This window comes from Convolutriloba macropyga, chromosome 7 (assembly GCF_964194025.1).
Source record: "Convolutriloba macropyga chromosome 7, txConMacr16.3, whole genome shotgun sequence".
Taxonomy (NCBI): domain Eukaryota; kingdom Metazoa; phylum Xenacoelomorpha; order Acoela; family Convolutidae; genus Convolutriloba; species Convolutriloba macropyga.
The window spans coordinates 39,138,015-39,158,265 of record NC_134474.1 but is presented as its reverse complement, the minus strand read 5'-3'; the positions used below and the strand labels follow the sequence as shown (position 1 = coordinate 39,158,265).

Genomic DNA, 20,251 nt, shown 5'->3' with positions numbered 1-20,251 from the left:
GTTCATTATAAAAAAAGTGCTGCGAACATTCGTTTTGTCGGAAATTTTATCCATTTGCTAAATCTTGCATACTTAAGGCATTGATTTTCTTCGCACAATGATAATTATTGCAGCATTTTTTTCACATAATGATCATTGTAACTAATTATAGGAGCGTTTGCCATTTTCGAAAAAAATTTACAGGAGAAATTTAACCAAGTGCATCATTTTTCTTCGTCAGTCAGATTAGAGTACTTAAAATACGCATAAAATGCTTTCTAATGTTGATATAAAATGCTCGAAAAAAGTGCAAAAAAACCTTTTCAATAAACCTAATATTAAAACCTTTCTAAAGGGGCGTGTTTCTACTAAATAATTTTTGGCTGTTGCACTGTTTTGCATAAAAATGTCAACTGGTTTTAATCTCACATATCAAAAATTGACTGATTCATGTTGAAGCAGCATCAAAACTCCGCCTACTTGAAAACACTTATTGCTATCATCGATATGAGCTTAACACTTTGCTATTATAATCGTTTGTTAAAGAACGCCGAATTTGAATGAAAAGAAAACTGCCAGCGGCTAATTGTTTTGACACAACAGAAGCGGATAATCAATTATGTTCCCGTATCTTTTCTTATAGCACATTTTTGTCTGCTTTTTGCCTTAACACTTTTGTGTCAACGTCTTTTTGTTCACTTAGTCCTTTGTGTCGACGACATTTTGTCCCAGACTATTTTTTCTCAGTTACGCCCGCGGATATGAAATCTGCTTAAGTCAATCTCTTGGTGCCTTGTCCGTTATTGCTTATTTTAGTCATTGATTTTTCTCAAAGGGGATGCTATTTTTACTTCAATAAAGGTCCAACGCACCTGAACGTTTGAAATGTTTCCGAAGTGTGAATTAACAAGGAACAGCTGATTTCTGCATGTTTTATAACTTTAACCTTTGAAACGTTCGATAGCGTAGAACCTTTATGGAACTGACTATCAATGCTACGCTGCATGTTTGTAGTTGGACCAAAACATCTGAGGGCTAGTGCTTTGTAATGGCGTAATAATTTTCAGTAACATCTAAGTTAGTTACAGTAAAGATATAGGCTAGCAAGTCGAGTTGACAAGAAGTGGTTGAATGATGTTCTCATTTTAAGGGACAGAGAGAGGGAGAACAAGAAGGAGAGAGAGAGAAAGAGCGAAAGACAGAGAAAGAGGGAGAGGTACAAACTTTCTGTTTTCTCTCTCTCATCTCTCACTAGTTTCTCTCTATCTCTCTTCTTCTTCTTACTCCCTCTCTCTCTCTCTCTCTCTCTCTCTCTCTCTCTCTCTCTCTCTCTCTCTCTCTCTCTGAGGTGAGAGATAGAGCGAGAAAAAAAAATTTTTACATGAATTTAGAGAAGAAATTAGGGAAAAATTGCGTCATCAGAGAAAATAAAAAACAAAGAAAAGTAAATGGTAGAAGAAACAAGTATTAGAAAAAGAAATTAAAACAGAAATAAACAAAAATGATTAAGGGAAAGAAATGTTGCATCGTTTCGTTAGTTAATGATCAATGCTTCCAAAAAACGAGCGTTCGCAATTTTAGAAATAATATATACAAGAAACATACCCAAATGCGTCATTTTTCTTTGCCAATACGCGTAAAATAGTTTCAACTATTCGTAAAAAGGGCGGACACAACAGAAGCGGATAATCAATTATGTTTCCGTATTTTTTCTTATAGCAAAATTTTGTCTGCTTTTTGCCTTAACGCTTTTGTGTCAACGTCTTTTTGTTCACTTAGTCCTTTGTGTCGTCGATTTTATTGTCCCAGACTACTTTTGCTGAGACACGCTCGCGGATATGAACTATGCTTAAGTCAATCTTGTGGGCCCTTGCCCGTTATTGGTTAATTAAGTCATTGATTTCATTCAAAAGAGACACTATTTAGTTCAATAAAGTTCCAACGCACCTAAACGTTTGAAAAGTTTCCGAAGTGTGAATAAACAACGAACAGCTGATTTCTGCTTATTTTACAACTTCAGAATATAATTTTTTTTGACAGCGTTTCAACCTTATGGAACTCGCTATCAATGCTACGCTGCATGTTTGTAGGTACCCAAAAACTCCGAGGACAGGTATTATGAAATGGCCGTGTAGTTTTTGAGTGATAATAAGCTTATAGATTACCAACTCGGGTTAACAAAAAGTGGTCGAATGATGTTCCCATTTTAAAACTGGTGTTTTCTTTCTGTTTGTGCCCCCAGCTTATTGGGTGCATATTATTTGCACTCTCCCGACAAACGTGCCTTATTTTTATTTAATGATTTACAACGTATTGACACGTGCTCTATAACTGGCGGAGAGGGTTGCATAGCGTACTGGGTAGGGGGACACAAACAGAAAAGATCTTGAAACTGATAAATCTTCAAAAAAATAATTACAACAGAGTACGCCTGAGGTTCCCTTAACTTACAAGTTTACAAATTTCATTCAATCGAAAATTGAAGGCATTAAAAGACAAATCCTGATTCGTCAAAATTTTCAAAGGTTATATTGCGGACACGTATTTAATGAACCTTTTTACAATTCAAAAAATTTGAGTTGTATTAGGGCGCAGACTTTTTTTAAATTCTGTTCACGCATTTTCATAATTTTTGAAATCAAATTAGAGTAGTGATTTTGCTCACGCCGAAACAGGAAGTGGAGCGAAAAAGCGAGACTAGTGTGAGAAACCGGTTTTTGAACAAAATTTAGCTATCTTGCTAGGTGTTTTTTGTTCAGATGCAGCAATTGGACTTTGATTTTTTACTGTTTTCTCGATTTTATGGATCGGATTATTTTCTAAATGGTTTTCCCAATCCATTCGTAGTTCTTTCTTGGCCTAATTTTTTTGCTTGTACCAAATTTCCATTTCTTGCTAGTGATTATTTGTTCACATGCAGCATTTTGACATTGATTTTCCCTTTTTTTCCCTTTTTTTCATCTGACTTTTTTAGAAATTGTTTTCCAGATTCAATCATATCCGTTTTAAGTCTAGTTTTTCGTCTAGTCGATAAAAATTCTTTGAATTGTACGTCAGGAATTGTATTGCTTTGTTTTTTAATTCGTCGTCTCCATCGACAATTCTTGCAACCTGACTTCTTAGAATTGACTTTCGCATTGAATTCAGTGACTTCTACTGCTTTGCAGTTAAAATTTGTGTGCGTGACGTCATTTCTGCTTTTAGGTCAATAGCGTGCCTTACTCCACTCAAAAAATGACTTCTGAATTCACTCATGGAACATTAAGTTTTATGAAAATTTACTTGTTTAAGGTCAATGGTGTACATCTAAGTAGTGCCAAACTTATATGCCAAAATTCTTGTGTATTAGTCTTGAGTTTTGATTTCGAATTTGAAAAAACTCTTTTAGGGCTTTTTTTATAGACCGTATGTGTCATGAAATTGACAGTCCGATTCTAACCCAAAAAGTCTAGTGGTCAATTAAAGGACTTGTGGTCGATCTATCTGTCATATTTCTTTAGATGTTTCAATTCATGGAAGGCCACAAGCGTCTATCGCAGCTATTTTCCGGCAATCTGCCGGCTATGTTATAAACTAAAGGATTTCGATTTTATGCAGAGGTTTGTCGGCCTTTTTTAATGTGGGCAATCTGAACACGAAAAACAGCTGGATACATCCAGAACGGTAAGCTTAATGGTTTGTCAGCTATAAAAATTTGGTCTTCTGACTTTGTAGCTGTAAAGAAGTACTGGAAACTGTCAGCTAACAGCATTTCTGTTAGCCATTAGAATGTTTGATAACAGTTTTTCTGAAACGTTTTTAAAATTAAGAAACGTTTGCGTCCAACGTTTCAAAAATATTTTTGCATTATTCAACCCGAATAAGCATTATCTTCTCAAATCGTTTTTGAATTTTTGATTGGTGAAAAATATTACAACTGCTCAGAGTTGAGTAGTTGGTGCAAACTTTGTTTATCATAGATAATAAGCAGATAACGAGCAGATTTTTGCAGAAAGACGATGCTTTTAATAAATAACAGAACATTAAGAATAGAGAAAAGATAAAGAACAGAGACAAGATTTTGCTACAGCGCGTTTTTTAAGTTACTTTTATTTTTGAATTATTAATATGAGCATAATTCTTCTGTGTCTGAAAAATCTTCATCTACTTTTCCGTCAATCCCAAACACACAATTTTGTACTTTTTGTTCAAGCCTTAGCACAGTCGGCTATTTACAAGTAGTTTTAATTACTCTTTTTTATTTGAAGACTTTCTGGACCGCTGTTAAGAGTGGTGAGTTTACAGTTTATTTATATCTCAGAATTCATTTGAATCTATCTCAAAGTTTAGATTCATGGAATTGGCGAAGAAAAATTGAAGGTCATTGAATACTTTCAGGATCTAGTTTGTTTGTTTGACTGATATTAGCCCAGCTGATTATTTCCACGGTTTCGTGGCCTGTAATTTTTTTGTAAAACAAAAGTTTTCGGTTATTAATGTTGTTTTATGGTAACCAAACCGTTGGTTATCTATCTGGCAAGAATCGTGTAATTATGAGTTGCATAACAGAATGTTCAATTTGATGATAAAAAGACAATAACATTTATAAATTATTCCAATCTCCAATTGATGTGAGGGTTAGGGACATTATACCTGTTTTTTGTAGAGCCAATTTTGACCGACCGATATCTTCTGCGTAGAGATATAAAATGTCATCATTGTTAAAATTCTTGACAAGATTACTCAATTGGTAAAAATATTAATTAATTAAATTATAAATTGAAGTGCGGAGTATTCTGAAATTTTCTACATTTTGAACCTTTTCACCCTTCCTAGCTTCATTTTATTACCATTTTTTATATCTTTTATTTTACAGACTTTTCTACAAAAGTGGTACCATGACTATGGTAATGTGAAGTACAACTACAAAAAAGCTATTTCAGTAAGTTTTTATTACCATGATGAAAAAAAGAGAAACAACTTCAAAACAACAATTTACAAAAAAGTTTTGTAGAAAAAAAACATTTGTGTTTTTCCCAGAAATCACCTAGAAAGTTTTGTCCGACAATTTCGTTGCAACTGTTTGCCGTTGTTGTAGTGAAAGTCACGTACAGAAAAAAATTGTAGAAAAAATCTCAATCATCACTGAAAATTTGAACTCATTTTTGAAAACCCTTTTTACTGTGGAAATTAGTTTGACAAAAACAGCTTCTTAAAGACAATTGTCTTAGCACAGAGACGGAAGAATTGATCGATAAACAACGACATCAATTATGTTGGGGGAAGCTGAGAAAGAATTTCTTTAAACAAATTGTCTTGTGATTTCTACGAGTCATTTTTCATTTATTTATATATATATATATATATATATATATATATATATATATAATTCTTATTTAAAAGACTGACACCAATAGCGGGCAAAGCAAAAGATTAGAAGACATTTATCGGCTTTCTCTTGGTTTTGAAAATCCAAAAACTGAATTCTATGGTGCTCTGTTTTTTTGTCAAAATGTTTGGAAATTTGGAATTCCGAAACGGAAAACACAGGCAATACCGGGAGTTTAGTCAGCTGCATTAATATACTATTGCTGATTTGAGCATACTTGTACTAAGGTGGTAGTACTGAGAAAACACAAAGATGACGTGAAATTGTCTTTTCTTACAGATTCTGTCTCCAGAGATGTGCTGTTATTTTTTGCCATTTTTGCACGTTTTCTTGAGTGCCTTTTAAATGATTTTTCTTCACAACTTGTCTACGTTACAAACAAACTTTGTTTTGATTTTTTTCTTAATTCTATGTATGAAGTACTGAATTGATTACTTATTTCGATTGAGTAATTATTTTGATTAAAATTCTTTTTTTGATGTACAGAAAATTTTTTGAACTATGTATATTGATGATGCAACTTAACGAAAAGTTGTGAAATTTGTTTATATTTCAGATTATCGAAATTTTGTTAGATTTAGGATCCCGCAAACTTTCTTTGTTTGAAAAGCGCGGGCTTTGAAAACTTTGATTTCAAGGTGTTACGCAACTTTTCAGTTGTTTGTTCTAAAAACAGTTATATTTTAGTAATTTTATAGAAATTGGCAAGGATTAATTGTTTATGAAGACTAAATTTCAGAGAAATTAGAAAAATTAGCAGTAATTTTTGCAATTTCTTCAGGTTTGTTTTCGGAAAAAAAATCATCAATTTTGTCCTTTCTGAGTTCAAGATTTCAATTAAAACTTTTTGAGCTGAGAACTGGCCTCTTGGGTAAATATGAGCTTCATAATTTTGTTTCTCTTGCGGACACAAGTAGGAGAAACCAACATTGACTCGTATGCATTTAAGCTAATTTCAAGTTTTTTTGACAGTCTTTGGTGCTGGTCTCTTATTTTTACAAAACTTCACACTATGTAAGTGTAAATTAATTACAGCCATCATAAAACTGTATTAGATTTTTTTGAATTTTTTTTGTGTTTCTGTTTTTTTTTCGTTTGTATTTTGAGACTACGTCTTTTATCTCAGCTGCTTTCCTGCACTCAACCAGTTATGTTTATCTTTTATTTTCTTCATTCTTTTTACTGAGGAGAGGATGTTTTCTGATATAATTGGAGGCGAAGGGCATTTTGAGACATCTTCGCAAAATAGTTGAAAACTGTTGTCAGTTTTTTAAGACAGGACTCCAGAATCATTCTGGAAACAATCAAACTGTGAAATTTGTACCGAGCAAGTCCTGAAAATTTTTATGTTTTAGAATTCAATTTTTGAAAGCTAGCTGAAATTAACATCGAGGTAGGTGGTAAGTTTCCATTTATTAAATTATATTACTATATATTTTTTGAAGGGTTGGAACATTACGTGGAAACGCACAGCACCAATTTTCCTTGTTGTAATTTCTGCGTATTCGTATTGGACAGCATTAGGCCAACATAGGGCAGCTGTCAGATACAATTATTGGTAATGTTCTTATTATTCCCCAAATTTAAGATCCGTCTTTTTAACTTCAGAGCTTTAATTTAAAAGGGAATATTTTAAAGTACGTTTTAGCAACACGATGTCGGTTTTGAAGATAAGATTGGGGCTGCTACTCTTAGGAGTTGTGATAAAGACACAAACAGAAGCCCAGCAGCTGACTGCATACGGTCCACTGGAATTCCATATGGCAACCTCGGATACAGATCAAGTGATGAACAAAAAAAGTGACACTTGCGTCGTCGCAACCAGGTCCTCTAATGCAGAATTCAAAGTGGGATCCTCTACCTATTCCCAGATAACAGTTTGCGAGAACGGCTACATCATTCCAGGGATCGCCGGAACCCCAGAAACGGCTACGGCACTCACCAGTCCGGAACAGTTCCTCAACCCAAACTCTGTCATAATTGCAATTGGATTGATCGACAATTCACGGTTGGACAACATGTTTGATTATGAATGCAATATAAATTCTGAGAAGAACAATTATGTGCGGGAAACGATCTGTTCCAGCTACCGGGTTGCACATCAAAGCTACTGGGTTGATGGCTTCACTACTGGTCTCGATGCTCTTTATGCTTATTTTCTACCGTCATATACTTCAAATGCAACTAATGCACACATAATAACAACGTGGAAAGGTACAGCTAGCTACAGCGTATCATACTTGGGCTTTGTTCAAAACGATATTTATGATAGCGTTCTGCGAACTTCAATTTTCTCGAGAAGCAATGACCAAGGAAAATTTGTAAACAGTTTTGTCAATAATATCTTCATTGCAGAGCTCACAAAAAACTCGGACTTTTTGGTCATAGCAGGTTTGACAAAAGATTCAGATTTCACTGTTTCTTGGGCAATTTGCATATCATGGTACAAGGTAGCCAAACCTCCGGAAATAATAGACGAACAAAACACTTTCCAGCTGGTACTGGCATGCATGCAGGACGTGAAATGTATCCTTGTGTTCGATTACTTTGAGTTGATGTACGTGTTGCAAAATGGTCACTACATGAGGGCTGGGGTCAACATACCCGCCCAACCATTCAGTTAGTCCAAAAGTTTTAATAACAATAATAATAATTTTGGTTCCTGCGTAATCGCAGCGGAACAGCATTAGGCCACAGCGGCCTGTTCTCAGCTGCCCTTTTTCTTATTATTCATTTTACAAATTTAATTTTTGTAAACTTTTTGCAAATTATTTACAAATTTAATTTTTTGTTTAACTAACCATCTGGTAAGAAAAGTTTTTGAATTTTTTTTACTCAATCTTCGGTGATAGTTTCCTATATGTTACTCTTTTTTATGAACTCTCTTTGCGTTTAAAACAGTTGCTTGTTTTATCGATGAAATGAAGGTGAGGAATAATTTTTTTCCGTTTTTTGCTCCACCCCCTCCCTTCAATCCCCCTCCCCCGCAAGTCCTAGATACCATACTGTTTACAGCCCAAAAACAAGTACTTACTTTTTTTTACTCAAATTGGTTGTTTTTTGTTCAGTCAATTCAATCGATCGATATATTCATCGTAGGGATCTGTGAGTGGTATCATTAAAAAAGCAGTCTAGTGTAGAATGTATAACTAAAAAAATTTTCGGAAATTATTTTCTTGAAAGTATTCATCCAGGTTTAAATTTTTGTGAATAGTAGAGTGATATCCGTTGGTTTCATAAACATTTTCCGTAATTTTTTGCCAAACTTGTCAATTTTGCTAAAAATTTGTCTAAATGGTCAACAACAGTGGTATTGGTTTTACCTCTAACTAAAGAAGATGGTTGCTGAATCATTTCACACGAGTTTTTTGGCTAAAATTTTCGGCAAAAAAATATTTCAATTTTAAATTTCAATCAATGCAAAATCCATTGACTTGAAAATGTGCTGAAATAAACATAATGTATATTAGGATATCTATAACATAATGTATATTTTTAGGATGAGATCATTGATTTATTGCTTTTCAAAGTGTTTTCTGTAAACTTAATATCAAATCTTGTATACTGCCTGCATTTGGTTTTTTTTGTCTTGCAGTCTTTTTACGGAGTTTTACAGTCAGATAAATTCGGTTAGATGTTTTCTTACAAACAAAAAAACTGTACCCTTTTTCATTTGATATATAATAGCTCTAATGACTGTATATAATTCTTTTCAGAAAATGTCAGCGAATTTTTGAAATCTGCATCTTTTTTTCTGACTTCTGTCAGCTATTAGCTGAGTTCCAGTAACAAAAGCTCAAACAACTTTTTAATGTGAAATAATACTTAGTTTCTATAGTGGTTTTGTTTTTAACTTTGGTTTTCTTGACTTGGGTACCACCAGTTTTCTAAAACAAATAACCTTGAGATTCTTATATGCATGCCCCTACCTGAGTTTCTTTTTTGACTTGACAAATTATCTCACTACCTGATATTGTCATCATGAGAATTAGTCTCATTATATACAATTCTTATTGACTTTGTGGTGAACCATACAAAAAATCTCTTATGGTTTTCTCGTTCTATATACTTTGTTTATATGGTTACTAAGCAGTTGCAAGATGATATGTTTTTTGCTTTTAGTTGAAATCTTATGGTTTTTATCATTTTCAAATATATTTGTTTGAAAAAAAAACCAATGAGTTTCTTATTTTTGTTTCCATCTTACTTCTGTCATTACGAAGCTAGTTTTATTAAAGTCAGGTGGTATCTTTTTTCAAGCGAAATAAAATCTTTTTGTTCAAAATAATTTATTTTCAACTATTTTTTAGGTTTGATAATACGCATTTTTAATTTTAAAAAACAGGATTTCTCTATATTAGCTTCCAATTTTGAGGTCATCTTCCGTTTTCTTGCCACAATATCACACTAATGGGGAGTTCGCTTTGGCATTAAAAGAGTGCGCAATTAAACCATTTTATTTTATCAGCGAACTGCTTCAGGTGTTAACGGTTTAGAAATCAATTTTTTGTGAATTTTTTTATTTCAAAAAGTTGCTTTGTTGAGTTCTTTTTATAGTCATCTGACATATTCTGACAAAAAAGAGATCTCAATGGCTTCTTTGAAAAGTATAAATGAACAGGTATCAATTATTTCATTAATTGAAAATGTTATGTAGTCTAATTAATGGCAGGTCTTGTAACTTTTCAATTCCACAACAGCTGATTTTTGTTTTGTTTTGGTTTTATCTGATGCCATTGTGATTTTTTTATTGCGTTTTTTTTAATTAAAGACATCGAGTATTTGGTGTATTTAACGTTTTTTTGTTCTGTGACATTTATGTCTGTCATATCTCGTATTCTCATTAATGGCAGGTTTCATCGGCCTTCTAATGCATCCTTATTCTGTCCTTTTAATGGTTGAGCAATGCGTTAATTTTTGAAAGTTTTCTATCTCTTTCTTATCGGGTAGACAATTAGGTAAAAAATAAAAAATGCGGATGAGTGGGGTCAGAACTTTATGTACGCACGCACATTACCGAGCCTCCTTGTTTGAGAATAGGGTTTTATCGTCGGTACCGGTATATATTTATATATATATATATATATATATATATATATATATATATATATATATATATATATAAATACATACATATATATATATATATATATATATATATATATATATATATATATATATATATATATATACAGAAAGAAATGTAAAGCATCTAACGACCTCATTATTTTTTCACTTTGACTTACCTTGGGCTTTGAGCATTTTCAGTAAAATTTTAAACTCGCTCTTTGTGAATTTAGCAGATGCTGTAGCTGCGCCTGAGTCTCGTATAACTAGGCAATACCTAGAAATACTGATCACAATTACTTCTTGTTGCACTTTCAATTTGGGAAAAAATGACAAGAATTTATTGATCGCCGAAGCCAGAAAAACTGAGCAGATGAGTTTTTTTACTCAATGCCCTTAAGAAACAATTATCGACATCTAATTTGGCAAAAACACAATATTTGTTGCGTCGTTGTGATTAACGTTTGATCATTTGAATTGTTTTGTATTCTATGGTCATTATCTCTCGGAAAAGAAAAAGTATATTTTTTAAAGGATGACAATGGTATAATGCGACGGAGAATAGGGGATCTCTTGGTTTACCAGTGGACTTCGTGGGATGCTTGGGATTAGGATTATGGATTCTCAAGATAAAGATTACATTTTTTTTCTTTTTGTTCACTCTATTGATCACACAAAAAAAAAGAAAAAAACAAAGATGAGATGGAAGGGGAAGCCAGAAGGAAGGGAATAGAAAAAAATTTACTACTCCTCGTTTATTCTATTTTTTCATGTTTTTCTGCTACAGACAATAGAATTTGTTTAACAAAAATCAAACTAAATTGCATTTTGAAATTCAACTCAACTAGTTGGACTGAACAGTATGCCTCTAATATACAACACAAAATATCGAAATTAATGTAATGTTGTAACAAAAACGTTTTGTTACAGAGAAAATGCCGATTTGCAAACTGAGCGAAAAATCTGAGGGCAAAACCAACAAAAATGAATGTTACTGAAGCATCACTTAAGGCGCACTACAACATAATCAAAACATCTTTTTTGCTGAATCAACAGTAGTGATGTGTCTCTCTGGGCAAACTACGGGGGGGGGACATAAGTGTCTTCCCGTGAACACTACGGGGGGGACACAAGTGTCTTCCTGGGCAAACTACAGGGTGGGACACTTTGAAATTCTTTCTCCTTATTTCCCCTGCCATGCATGAAACTAATCTTAGGAAACCATTTTCCCTCCACTTGCGTGACTGGTTTGCCGCTTTGGGCTTGAAGCCATTTTAACTGCCACCGCTTTTGCTTTGAAAGTTAATTCGTCATATGTCTGCGCCAGGGTATTTTAATCTTGTTTTGGTCTGGGCAAACTATGGGGGGGACATAAGTGTCTTCCCGTGAACACTATAGGGGGGGGGGACACAAGTGTCTTCCCGGTCAAACTACAGGGGGGACACAAGTGTCTTCCCGGTCAAACTACAGGGGGTGGACACAAGTGTCTTCCCGTGATCACTACAGGGGGGACACAAGTGTCTTCCCGGTCAAACTACAGGGGGGGACACAAGTGTCTTCCCGGTCAAACTACGGGGGTGGGGACACTTAGATTTTTTCTTTGTTTTTCTCTGAGTCTTATGGAGGGGGGGGGGACACTTGCATTTAAAAAAAATCAGTTTAAGGAAACCAACCAGGAAGAACTTTAAAAACCTTGGGGGGAAAAGAGCTGTCATGTAGACACAAGCAAAAAAAAAGTAATTATCATACCCTGCAAAAGTCACCTAATTTTCATTTGTCTATAATGCTTGCTCAAAAACAGCATGACAACAACAATCGCGACGGTAGATTTAAAAACCATTCATGAAATCTATAATTTAATAAAAACAGACTATCCAGAGCATAATGAAAGATTTCTTTACTTTTTGGCAACCCGCTTGCACTTGGACCCTGATGTTAACCTCGAAATTGCACTAAAACAGAGGCCTTATGGTGGGATCATTGGAATAGATAACTCTTCATCATTTAAAGTGCTTTGCTTACATGCAATTCTTCATGATGCCTCTGGATTTATTGCAGAGTATAGCCAAAAGGGTACAGGATACTCTTACGTTTTGCCTTGTCCAATCACAAACACTTACGTTGGTCACCTGACAGGTTTATTCTTCTGCATGTTCGTGAAAACTTTTAAACGTAACTTTTTCAGTTTGGAACGTTGAGTCCGGAGATTGTTGTCATAGATTTTGAAGGTTTTCGACACAAAAAGAGTGGATTAATTATAAAAGAATTATCTATTTGTTCAAACAACTACTCAGACACGGTTCTTTTTCTTCCTCCAATTTCCTTCAACTCGCTGTCCTCGAGTGAGAGGAAATCGCATCAGTGGGTATCGAAGCATTTGCATGGTATTTCGTGGGACAGTGGCAGCTACCCTTACTAGTTTCTATCACAAGTATTTATAGCAATCAAAATCCGTTTTCCTACTGCTAAATTCTACGCAAAGGGCAAGGAGAAGACGGAGACACTGCAAAAACTCCTTCAAAAAGACGCCACAAATTTAGAAACATTGCTATGTCCAAAAATTGAAGAAATCTTCACCCCAGTAGAGCACTTGACTCGTTCACTTCATTCAACTATACTACCATTCAAACAAAAGAAAAAACATTGCGCAAAAAGAAAGGCACAGGTGTATTTTTATTGGATAACACTACCAACTAATGAGTCGTCGTGTGGAGAAAGCAACTCCTTCAACTCTTCAAGTGAATTTATCTCCAAAATTGACAGTATGCAGTTGCATTGCGTGTGATAACCAGCTGACAGTGACTTTTCTGAAAGAAGAAAAAATTGATTCTCGTGGTCAAACTATACTGAAGAAGCAGCAAATACTTTGTAATAGTTCTGAAATTGAAACACTAAAGAAATATCTTTCACTGCTGGAGTACTTTCAAATGTATCATGTCTTTACAAGAGAAAATGAAAAAACTGAAACTAACCCCTTTACCTACGCCCAAGTATCCAGTGCCAGTACCAGTACCCCTGGATGATGAGAGTCTCCCCGATGAAATCAAAGAGGTAGTTAGAGAAGGAAAGGTGGAGTCAATCGTCTACTATGGCAATGACTACGGATTCCAAGCGAACTATAAAGTAAAATATAAGAAGGAAGACAAAATTCTGAAATTATTACATACGAATTTTTTATGGTTGATGAACTAACTAAATAATAAACTAACAGAATTTTTGAATTAAATTCATTTTTGAAAATCTTTTGCTTTCAAAATGAGTCAATCAGGAGATCAATTAGATTGCGCTGGCAGTGGAGCAGGAATCACTGACTTGGTTTTTGATGATCAAAACCAAGAGAGACGGTCTTGGAGGTTTTGCAATTCTAGATTACCGCGCTCTGAGGTAGTTTATTTTACACAAGTTTCGATAATAGTTTTTCTTATTGTAGTTTCACTGACCAAAGTAGTTTTCTTCCACCCCGATTGTGAAGAATCAACTTTTTGGTTTTCATTGCTATCGTGCACAGTTGGATACGCACTTCCAAATCCTAAGTTATGAATAAAATAATCTCAACGAGTGATCGTCTCTTCATGGCAGTCTGTGGTCCTTCAGGTTGTGGAAAGGCCGAAATTATTTTTCAAATGCTTCTTAAGAATACGTTTTCCCCTAATTTCAAGTCAATATACTATTTCTATCAACATGATCAACCAAAATTTCAAACGATGGAGCGTAACTTGAACATTTATTTTACCAAATTCTCGGGATTTGAATTCATTTCACAGTTGGAAAACTGTTTGCTCGTCTTTGACGATTCTTGCGAAGAAATCTTCAATGACAAGGAGTTTTCAAAACTTGCAACAGCTGGACGCCACAAAAAGATCAGTGTTATCTATGTTAAGCATAATTTTTTTCAACAGAGTAAATGGTCTCGAACAATTGACCTCAACACAACACACATCATTTTGTTCAAATCTCCCAGAGATATACAGCAGATAAGCTATATTGGAAAACAACTCAATAACACAAACTTTTTGAAAGACAGCTATGATCTTGCAACAAAACAACCATTCGGACACTTATTGATTAATTTAGACCCAAAAACAACCGACTCACTACGTTATTGTTCAAAGATTGTACCACCGGGACCAACAATTTTCTATCTGCCATCTTCCAAAGCTCTAATTACCCACCTCACAGATGAGAGAGAAAAAGATATGTATGCTGAGGCGAATGCTTGAAATGCCGGAAAGCATGCTAAAAAAATTCATCAAAAAATCATCAAATATATTTATAAAATTTCTCTGTGAATGCTTTCTCAATGTTATAAATGGAAACGTGCCCACAGATAAAAGTTTACTTGAAAACTACGAAACATCATTCCGACATTTTCTTTTTTCAAAGAGACAAGTTTGAGGAAAAAGCGTCAGCTATTGGTAAAAAATTTACATCTACTTCGAAGCATAAGTCTCTCTTGTTACCTTTACTTGAAGAAGTAGTAATGCATGCGGAAGAGTTTTTCTTGATACCGAAAAGAAAGTTTGTGTCAAAACAACCGACTAGGAAATTTTGGATAATCCCATCTATAAACAGAAAGCTGCTCAATTGTCACTCCTCCAACGAAACAACCCAACCGATTTTGACAGCAAAGAGGCGACTGAACAGGAAACTAATAAAACTAATATCGTGAACAAGCGCAAAAGAAGAAGAACAAGTAGTGTTGATTTAAAAAATGAATTGGATGATGGAAATGAAAGTGTACAGTCTTTCTTTAGTGATGATGGCGAAATTGAGCCCTCATTGAAAAAAAGACAATCAGACTTTGACTCTATAATGTCAGAAGTAGATTTAATGGACGAAAACAAAATCCAAAGAGCGGAAATCATCCTAAACAAGATATTAGGTTCAGAAACAGTTTCCATTGAGGACCCGAGTGGTTTCCTTCATAATGAGGACAAACCTATGAGAGTTAAATGTCAACTTTTTTGTACAATTTGCAACAGCCGACAAAGAAAATTGACCTAGCCGTGTACACAAATATTTCGCACGAACTTAGGATACCCCCGCACTTAGTATCCAACATTCACGCTAAAAAAGTTCTCAAAGAAGTTTACAGCGATGAGGAGAAAGAAGAGGAGACCGAACAAATTCAAGGAGAATCAGAAAAACAACAAAGAAGCGAACAGAGCAGTGGAAGTCAAAGTAAGGCCTCCGGATCAAAAACTGCAGAACCAAAAAATCAAACAAACAAAAAGACAGAGCAGGAGACGAAAGGAAAAAAATTGTCTAACTATTAAAGGTGTGAAACTACTGGATAGACTCTATTCTAAAGGTCCAGCATCATTCGGAAGTTCAAAGCGATTAAAAGATTTCAGCAAATTGCCAATAACAAAAGTCAAAATGTATTTGGAAACAAAACCATCCTTCACAAAATATTGTGCACAGCGGTTGAGTTTTCCGCGATTAAAAGTAATCGTCAACGATCTGAATGAAATCTGGTCTTTAGATTTAGCTCATGTTGATAAACTTGCAAAATACAATCGTGATGTTAAATATTTGCTCGTAGCAGTTGACAGCCTCTCGAGGTATCTACGTGTTGAACCGTTGAAAACAAAAATGCAACAGAAACCGCAAAGGCCTTCCGAAACATGATCAAACACAAGCAACCACAAAAAGTTTGGGTGGATGATGGTACTGAGTTTTTGGGAGCTTTCAAAACACTCTGCAACAAACGAGGAATTCATTTGTATAGTACTTTCAGCGAAAAGAAGTCTGCGGTTGCAGAAAGAAACATCAGGTCACTAAAAAATATTATTTACCGATATTTGGAGGAAAAAAGGACGTATTCTTATATTAACAATTTGGATCAATTCGTAAAAACTATCAACTCCCGTGTTAATCGTGTCAACAATTTTGCTCCTAACAAAGTTACCAAGAAAGATGTTCCAAGACTTGTATCATTAACTGTGGAGACACGTCGCAGTCAAAAACCGAAACTTTACGTGGGTGACTTTGTTCGAATCGTTAAAACGGAAAAAACTTTCCGAAAAATGATACAAGCAATCTTTCACTGACGAAGTTTTTGAAATTGCCGGTATTCCGACGCTTAATCCACCTACATATTCTCTTATTGATTCTAATAAAGAAATTATCCAGGGCAAGTTTTACCAGCCAGAATTGCAACTAGTACGAAAATCTCTAAATCAAAATGAGTAGTAACCGTTTTGAGGATGAGTTCACAGTACACGTTATATCATCTGCTTCGATGGACATTTTCCAGGAAAACAGTTTAGCAAATTTCAGAAATTTTTTAATGATGAAATTAATCTCACAGGAGACTGGAGAGTGGCTCTGAGTGAAATCATTTTTCCAACAAAAATTGAACACATAGTTAATGGAGATTCGGTTGCGTTCAGTCTCAGGGGATATGAGGAATCACAAAACCGCGCAACTGGATCCAACGCCATTTCACGACCCTACAATGGAGAAAAATTAGCGTTTATGGCTGGCACTTATGATACAGTTGCTCAACTTTTAGCAACTATCAAGAGAACAGTCGGACTGCCTAACTTCTCTTTCCGAGAAATCAAAAGCAGTGGGAAATACGAAATCATTTTTGGTAAATACGAGGGAATTACCTTTCCAAGTGAAGAAATACCCAGTATAATTGGCATTAAAGGTATTCCAGATGGTTACGGAATTCATATTGGATACAAAATGATTCCCACAACAGCGAACCGATTAATGAAAAATGATGATACGAAAGCCTATTATGGTGATTTTCCAGCAGACCTTTGCGCTGGAAAGCATTTAATTTTTATTTACACAAACATTATTGAGTATCAGTATGTGGGTGATGCGAAAGCACCATTGTTAAGAGTCATTGATTCAAAACAGCGTTTGAAAACGGTAGCGTTTGTGAGTTGGAGCCCACTCACCGGATAGTTTTCACAAATTTAGACTACAAAAAACTACTTTCGAACACCATTCAATCAATATCAATTGAGCTACGAACTGAAACGGGACAGTTAGTTCCCTTTTCGGGGACTGGTAAAGTTATTTTAACACTACAATTTAAAACATTTGGTGATTAAATGGATTCATACTACGCAAATCAAGCATCATCATTGCCTCACTTTTCCGGTCACTATAGACAAAGAGGTAGTGGTTTTGGAGCATTAGCTAGCGGTATTGGACGTGTTGCACTGCCACTTGCTCGGAAGTTTGTTCTGCCAGCAGCTAAACGCACCGGAAAAGAACTGTTGCTACAAAGCGTCCCTGAGTTGATGGATGTTATCGGTAAAAAGAAATCACCAAAGCAAGCTCTAAAGAACACCATATCAAACACAGTGAAAGAACAAACAGGTGGATCTTTAGCCCTCCGAATGCGACGAACGAGAAGAATGAGAAGGAATTCAAAACGCTTACGCGCTGGACCAAGGAAAACAACCAAACGCAAAACCACCATTTCACGAAAAAGAGTACCCAAAAGAAGTCGGTCGGACTTCTTCGCCAAAGTAAAAGATGATCGGTAATATGTTACCAGCCGAAGCAACGCATAGTTCGTTGGATTTATTCGAGAAACCAGCTCTCCTTGTTACATTTGATGGAATTTTTTGTCAGAAATTGGGACCGGTTTACAGCCCTAATGGACCAATGCTAGAGTTTGAAGTTGCAGGAGACCGCAACAATTTCATTGATCTCCAAAAAATTTTTCTTGAAATCAAGTGCAAGATTGTACAGTCTTCTGATGCTGATTTGAAATATGACAACACTGCAGCTGCAGATGTGACTAAAACAGACGCGCCATACTTTTGCAACAATGTCTTACATTCACTTTTTTCTGATTGTACAGTATCTGCTAACGGTTTGAAAATTTCAAGTGCCAATGGTAACTATGCCCACAAATGTTTAATAGAAACCGAGTTTTCTCACAATAAAGATGCCAAAAGCACGTGGTTGGCATGTCAATGCTATTCTTATGAAGCAAACCCCGGGGAATTGCAGCATCCGAAATCACCAGACGAAAAACTTTAGTCAGAGCATCTGCTGAGTGTACATTTTACGGAAAGGTGGCGCCTAACTTCTTTACCTTTGATCGACATCTTCTCAGTGGTGTAACTCTCCGAATCTCTTTTCGGCGATCAATTGACGATTTTTCTTTAATTTCAGATGACGCTGCAAAATCCTACAATATAAATATTACAGGAGCTAACTTATATGTACGGAAAATGACGCTGAACGATGATGTTGTGTCAGCAATAGAAAAGACCCTGCTGTCCAGTCCAGCATCCTATCCTTACCTAGAAACGATTACTAAAACTTTTCTGGTTTCTGCCGGTTTGCAGAGCTGGAAGCAAGAAGATGTTTTTGGCAGAGAACCCATTAAGAGACTCGCCATTTGCTTAAACAAGAACGAAGCTTTCCTCGGAAGGAAGCTGCTTAACCCATTTTACTATAGAAAATTCAATTTGGAACAAAATTGCATTTACCGTAATGGTCTTCCCGTTGCTGATAGTCCTATTTCAACTGATGATTCAAAACGTGTTTACTTTAACACAATGTCAGATCTAGCCTATATCGACAATGGACATGGAATCAGTCTAGAAGACTACCCAAATCATTTTTTTTTTGGTTTTCGGTCTGACGACTACTCAGCAGGCGTCTCACAATTTTATTCACCCTGAATTTACAAATTGTTCTGTATCAATTGAACTAAAGTTTTCTGCTGCCTTAGCTCATAATGTAGAAATATTCATTATTGGGGAAAAAGCAAGTACCATTTATATTGATTCGGCGCGGAAAGTTTCAAAGAATCATATTTTAACAAACTAATGGACGAAGACAACTTGAACTCTCTAATTCAGAGATGTTCGGAACTCAAATACAAATTTCGTGGAGTTTATGTGGCTGATAATTTTCCAACCAACTTAACCGACAACAGCTTCATTATAGTCAATATTTCAACGTCTGCATCAATTGGAACCCATTGGATTCTTCTCTGCCAAAAAGATCAAAAAATTTTTTTTGCAGATCCCTTAGGCCAAACTCTATCGTCATACAAACACTTGCAGAGCAGAATAGTCTCAAACTTTAATGTTAATACCGTATATGAATTACTGAGAAACCAACCTATACAGAAACAAAACTCAATTTTGTGTGGCTTATTTTGTATTTATATTGCTCATATTATTTTCAGTGGACAAAAACTTGTAAAAATGAGTGATAGTGCTTGGCTTCGTTTTGCGCTTCATATGATGTTCTAACATCACTAGCCTACATTGAAAATAAATTTTTTTTTCAAAATTTAATTTTTTCTTCATAAAGGAAACGAACACACAGAACATCAGAATCAATTTCCAACTTTCCATATCCACTAATAAAAATATCCATTATTTGACAAAAAGCACCAACATGCGGTCCAGAGAGAATCGATTTAAAGCTTTTCAGAGTTTCAGTTGTTAGTTGATCAGTTTGATTTGGTTGATTTTTTGCTTCGATGCATTTAAATCCAAACTTTTGTGTCCAGCAAAGTTTCGGTATAAGCAGTCAGGTTGTTGAAATTTGTTTGTGACGTTTTTCGTAAAAATTGGCAAACGCTTTTGAATGGAAGCAGTAGTGTCTGCTTTTGAGAATCCGTTGAAATTGATTTGTTGTACTCCACTGCCAGCAAGAGTTTTTGAAAAACATCTCACTTTGCCTCCAGTGTATCCGAAGACAAGAACAGATACTTGAAAGTTGTAAAAAGACACGGAACTGAACACAGTTTTGTTTGTTTGAGAAAGTCTGCTGAGAACTCCGACATGTCGATAAGAACATGGTAATGATTAGTAGGGTTATAATCACAGTGGACACTCT

The 20,251-nt window shown here is 35.1% G+C and overlaps 2 protein-coding genes across 4 annotated transcripts in view; both read left to right on the top strand.

Annotated features, from left to right (window-relative positions):
• Window positions 1–20,251, top strand: part of LOC142342273 (protein Dr1-like) — a 514,279-nt gene that overhangs the window by 360,013 nt on the left and 134,015 nt on the right. The gene's annotated exons all lie outside the window — the stretch shown is intronic.
• Window positions 4,007–20,251, top strand: part of LOC142342851 (uncharacterized) — a 46,531-nt gene continuing 30,286 nt past the window's right edge. For both annotated transcript variants that reach the window (XM_075394475.1, XM_075394476.1), the window contains exons 1-2: window positions 4,007–4,251; window positions 6,996–7,966. In XM_075394475.1, the coding sequence (XP_075250590.1) occupies window positions 7,003–7,966 (964 nt within the window). In that variant the 5' untranslated portion in view covers window positions 4,007–4,251; window positions 6,996–7,002. The remainder of the gene's footprint in view (window positions 4,252–6,995; window positions 7,967–20,251) is intronic.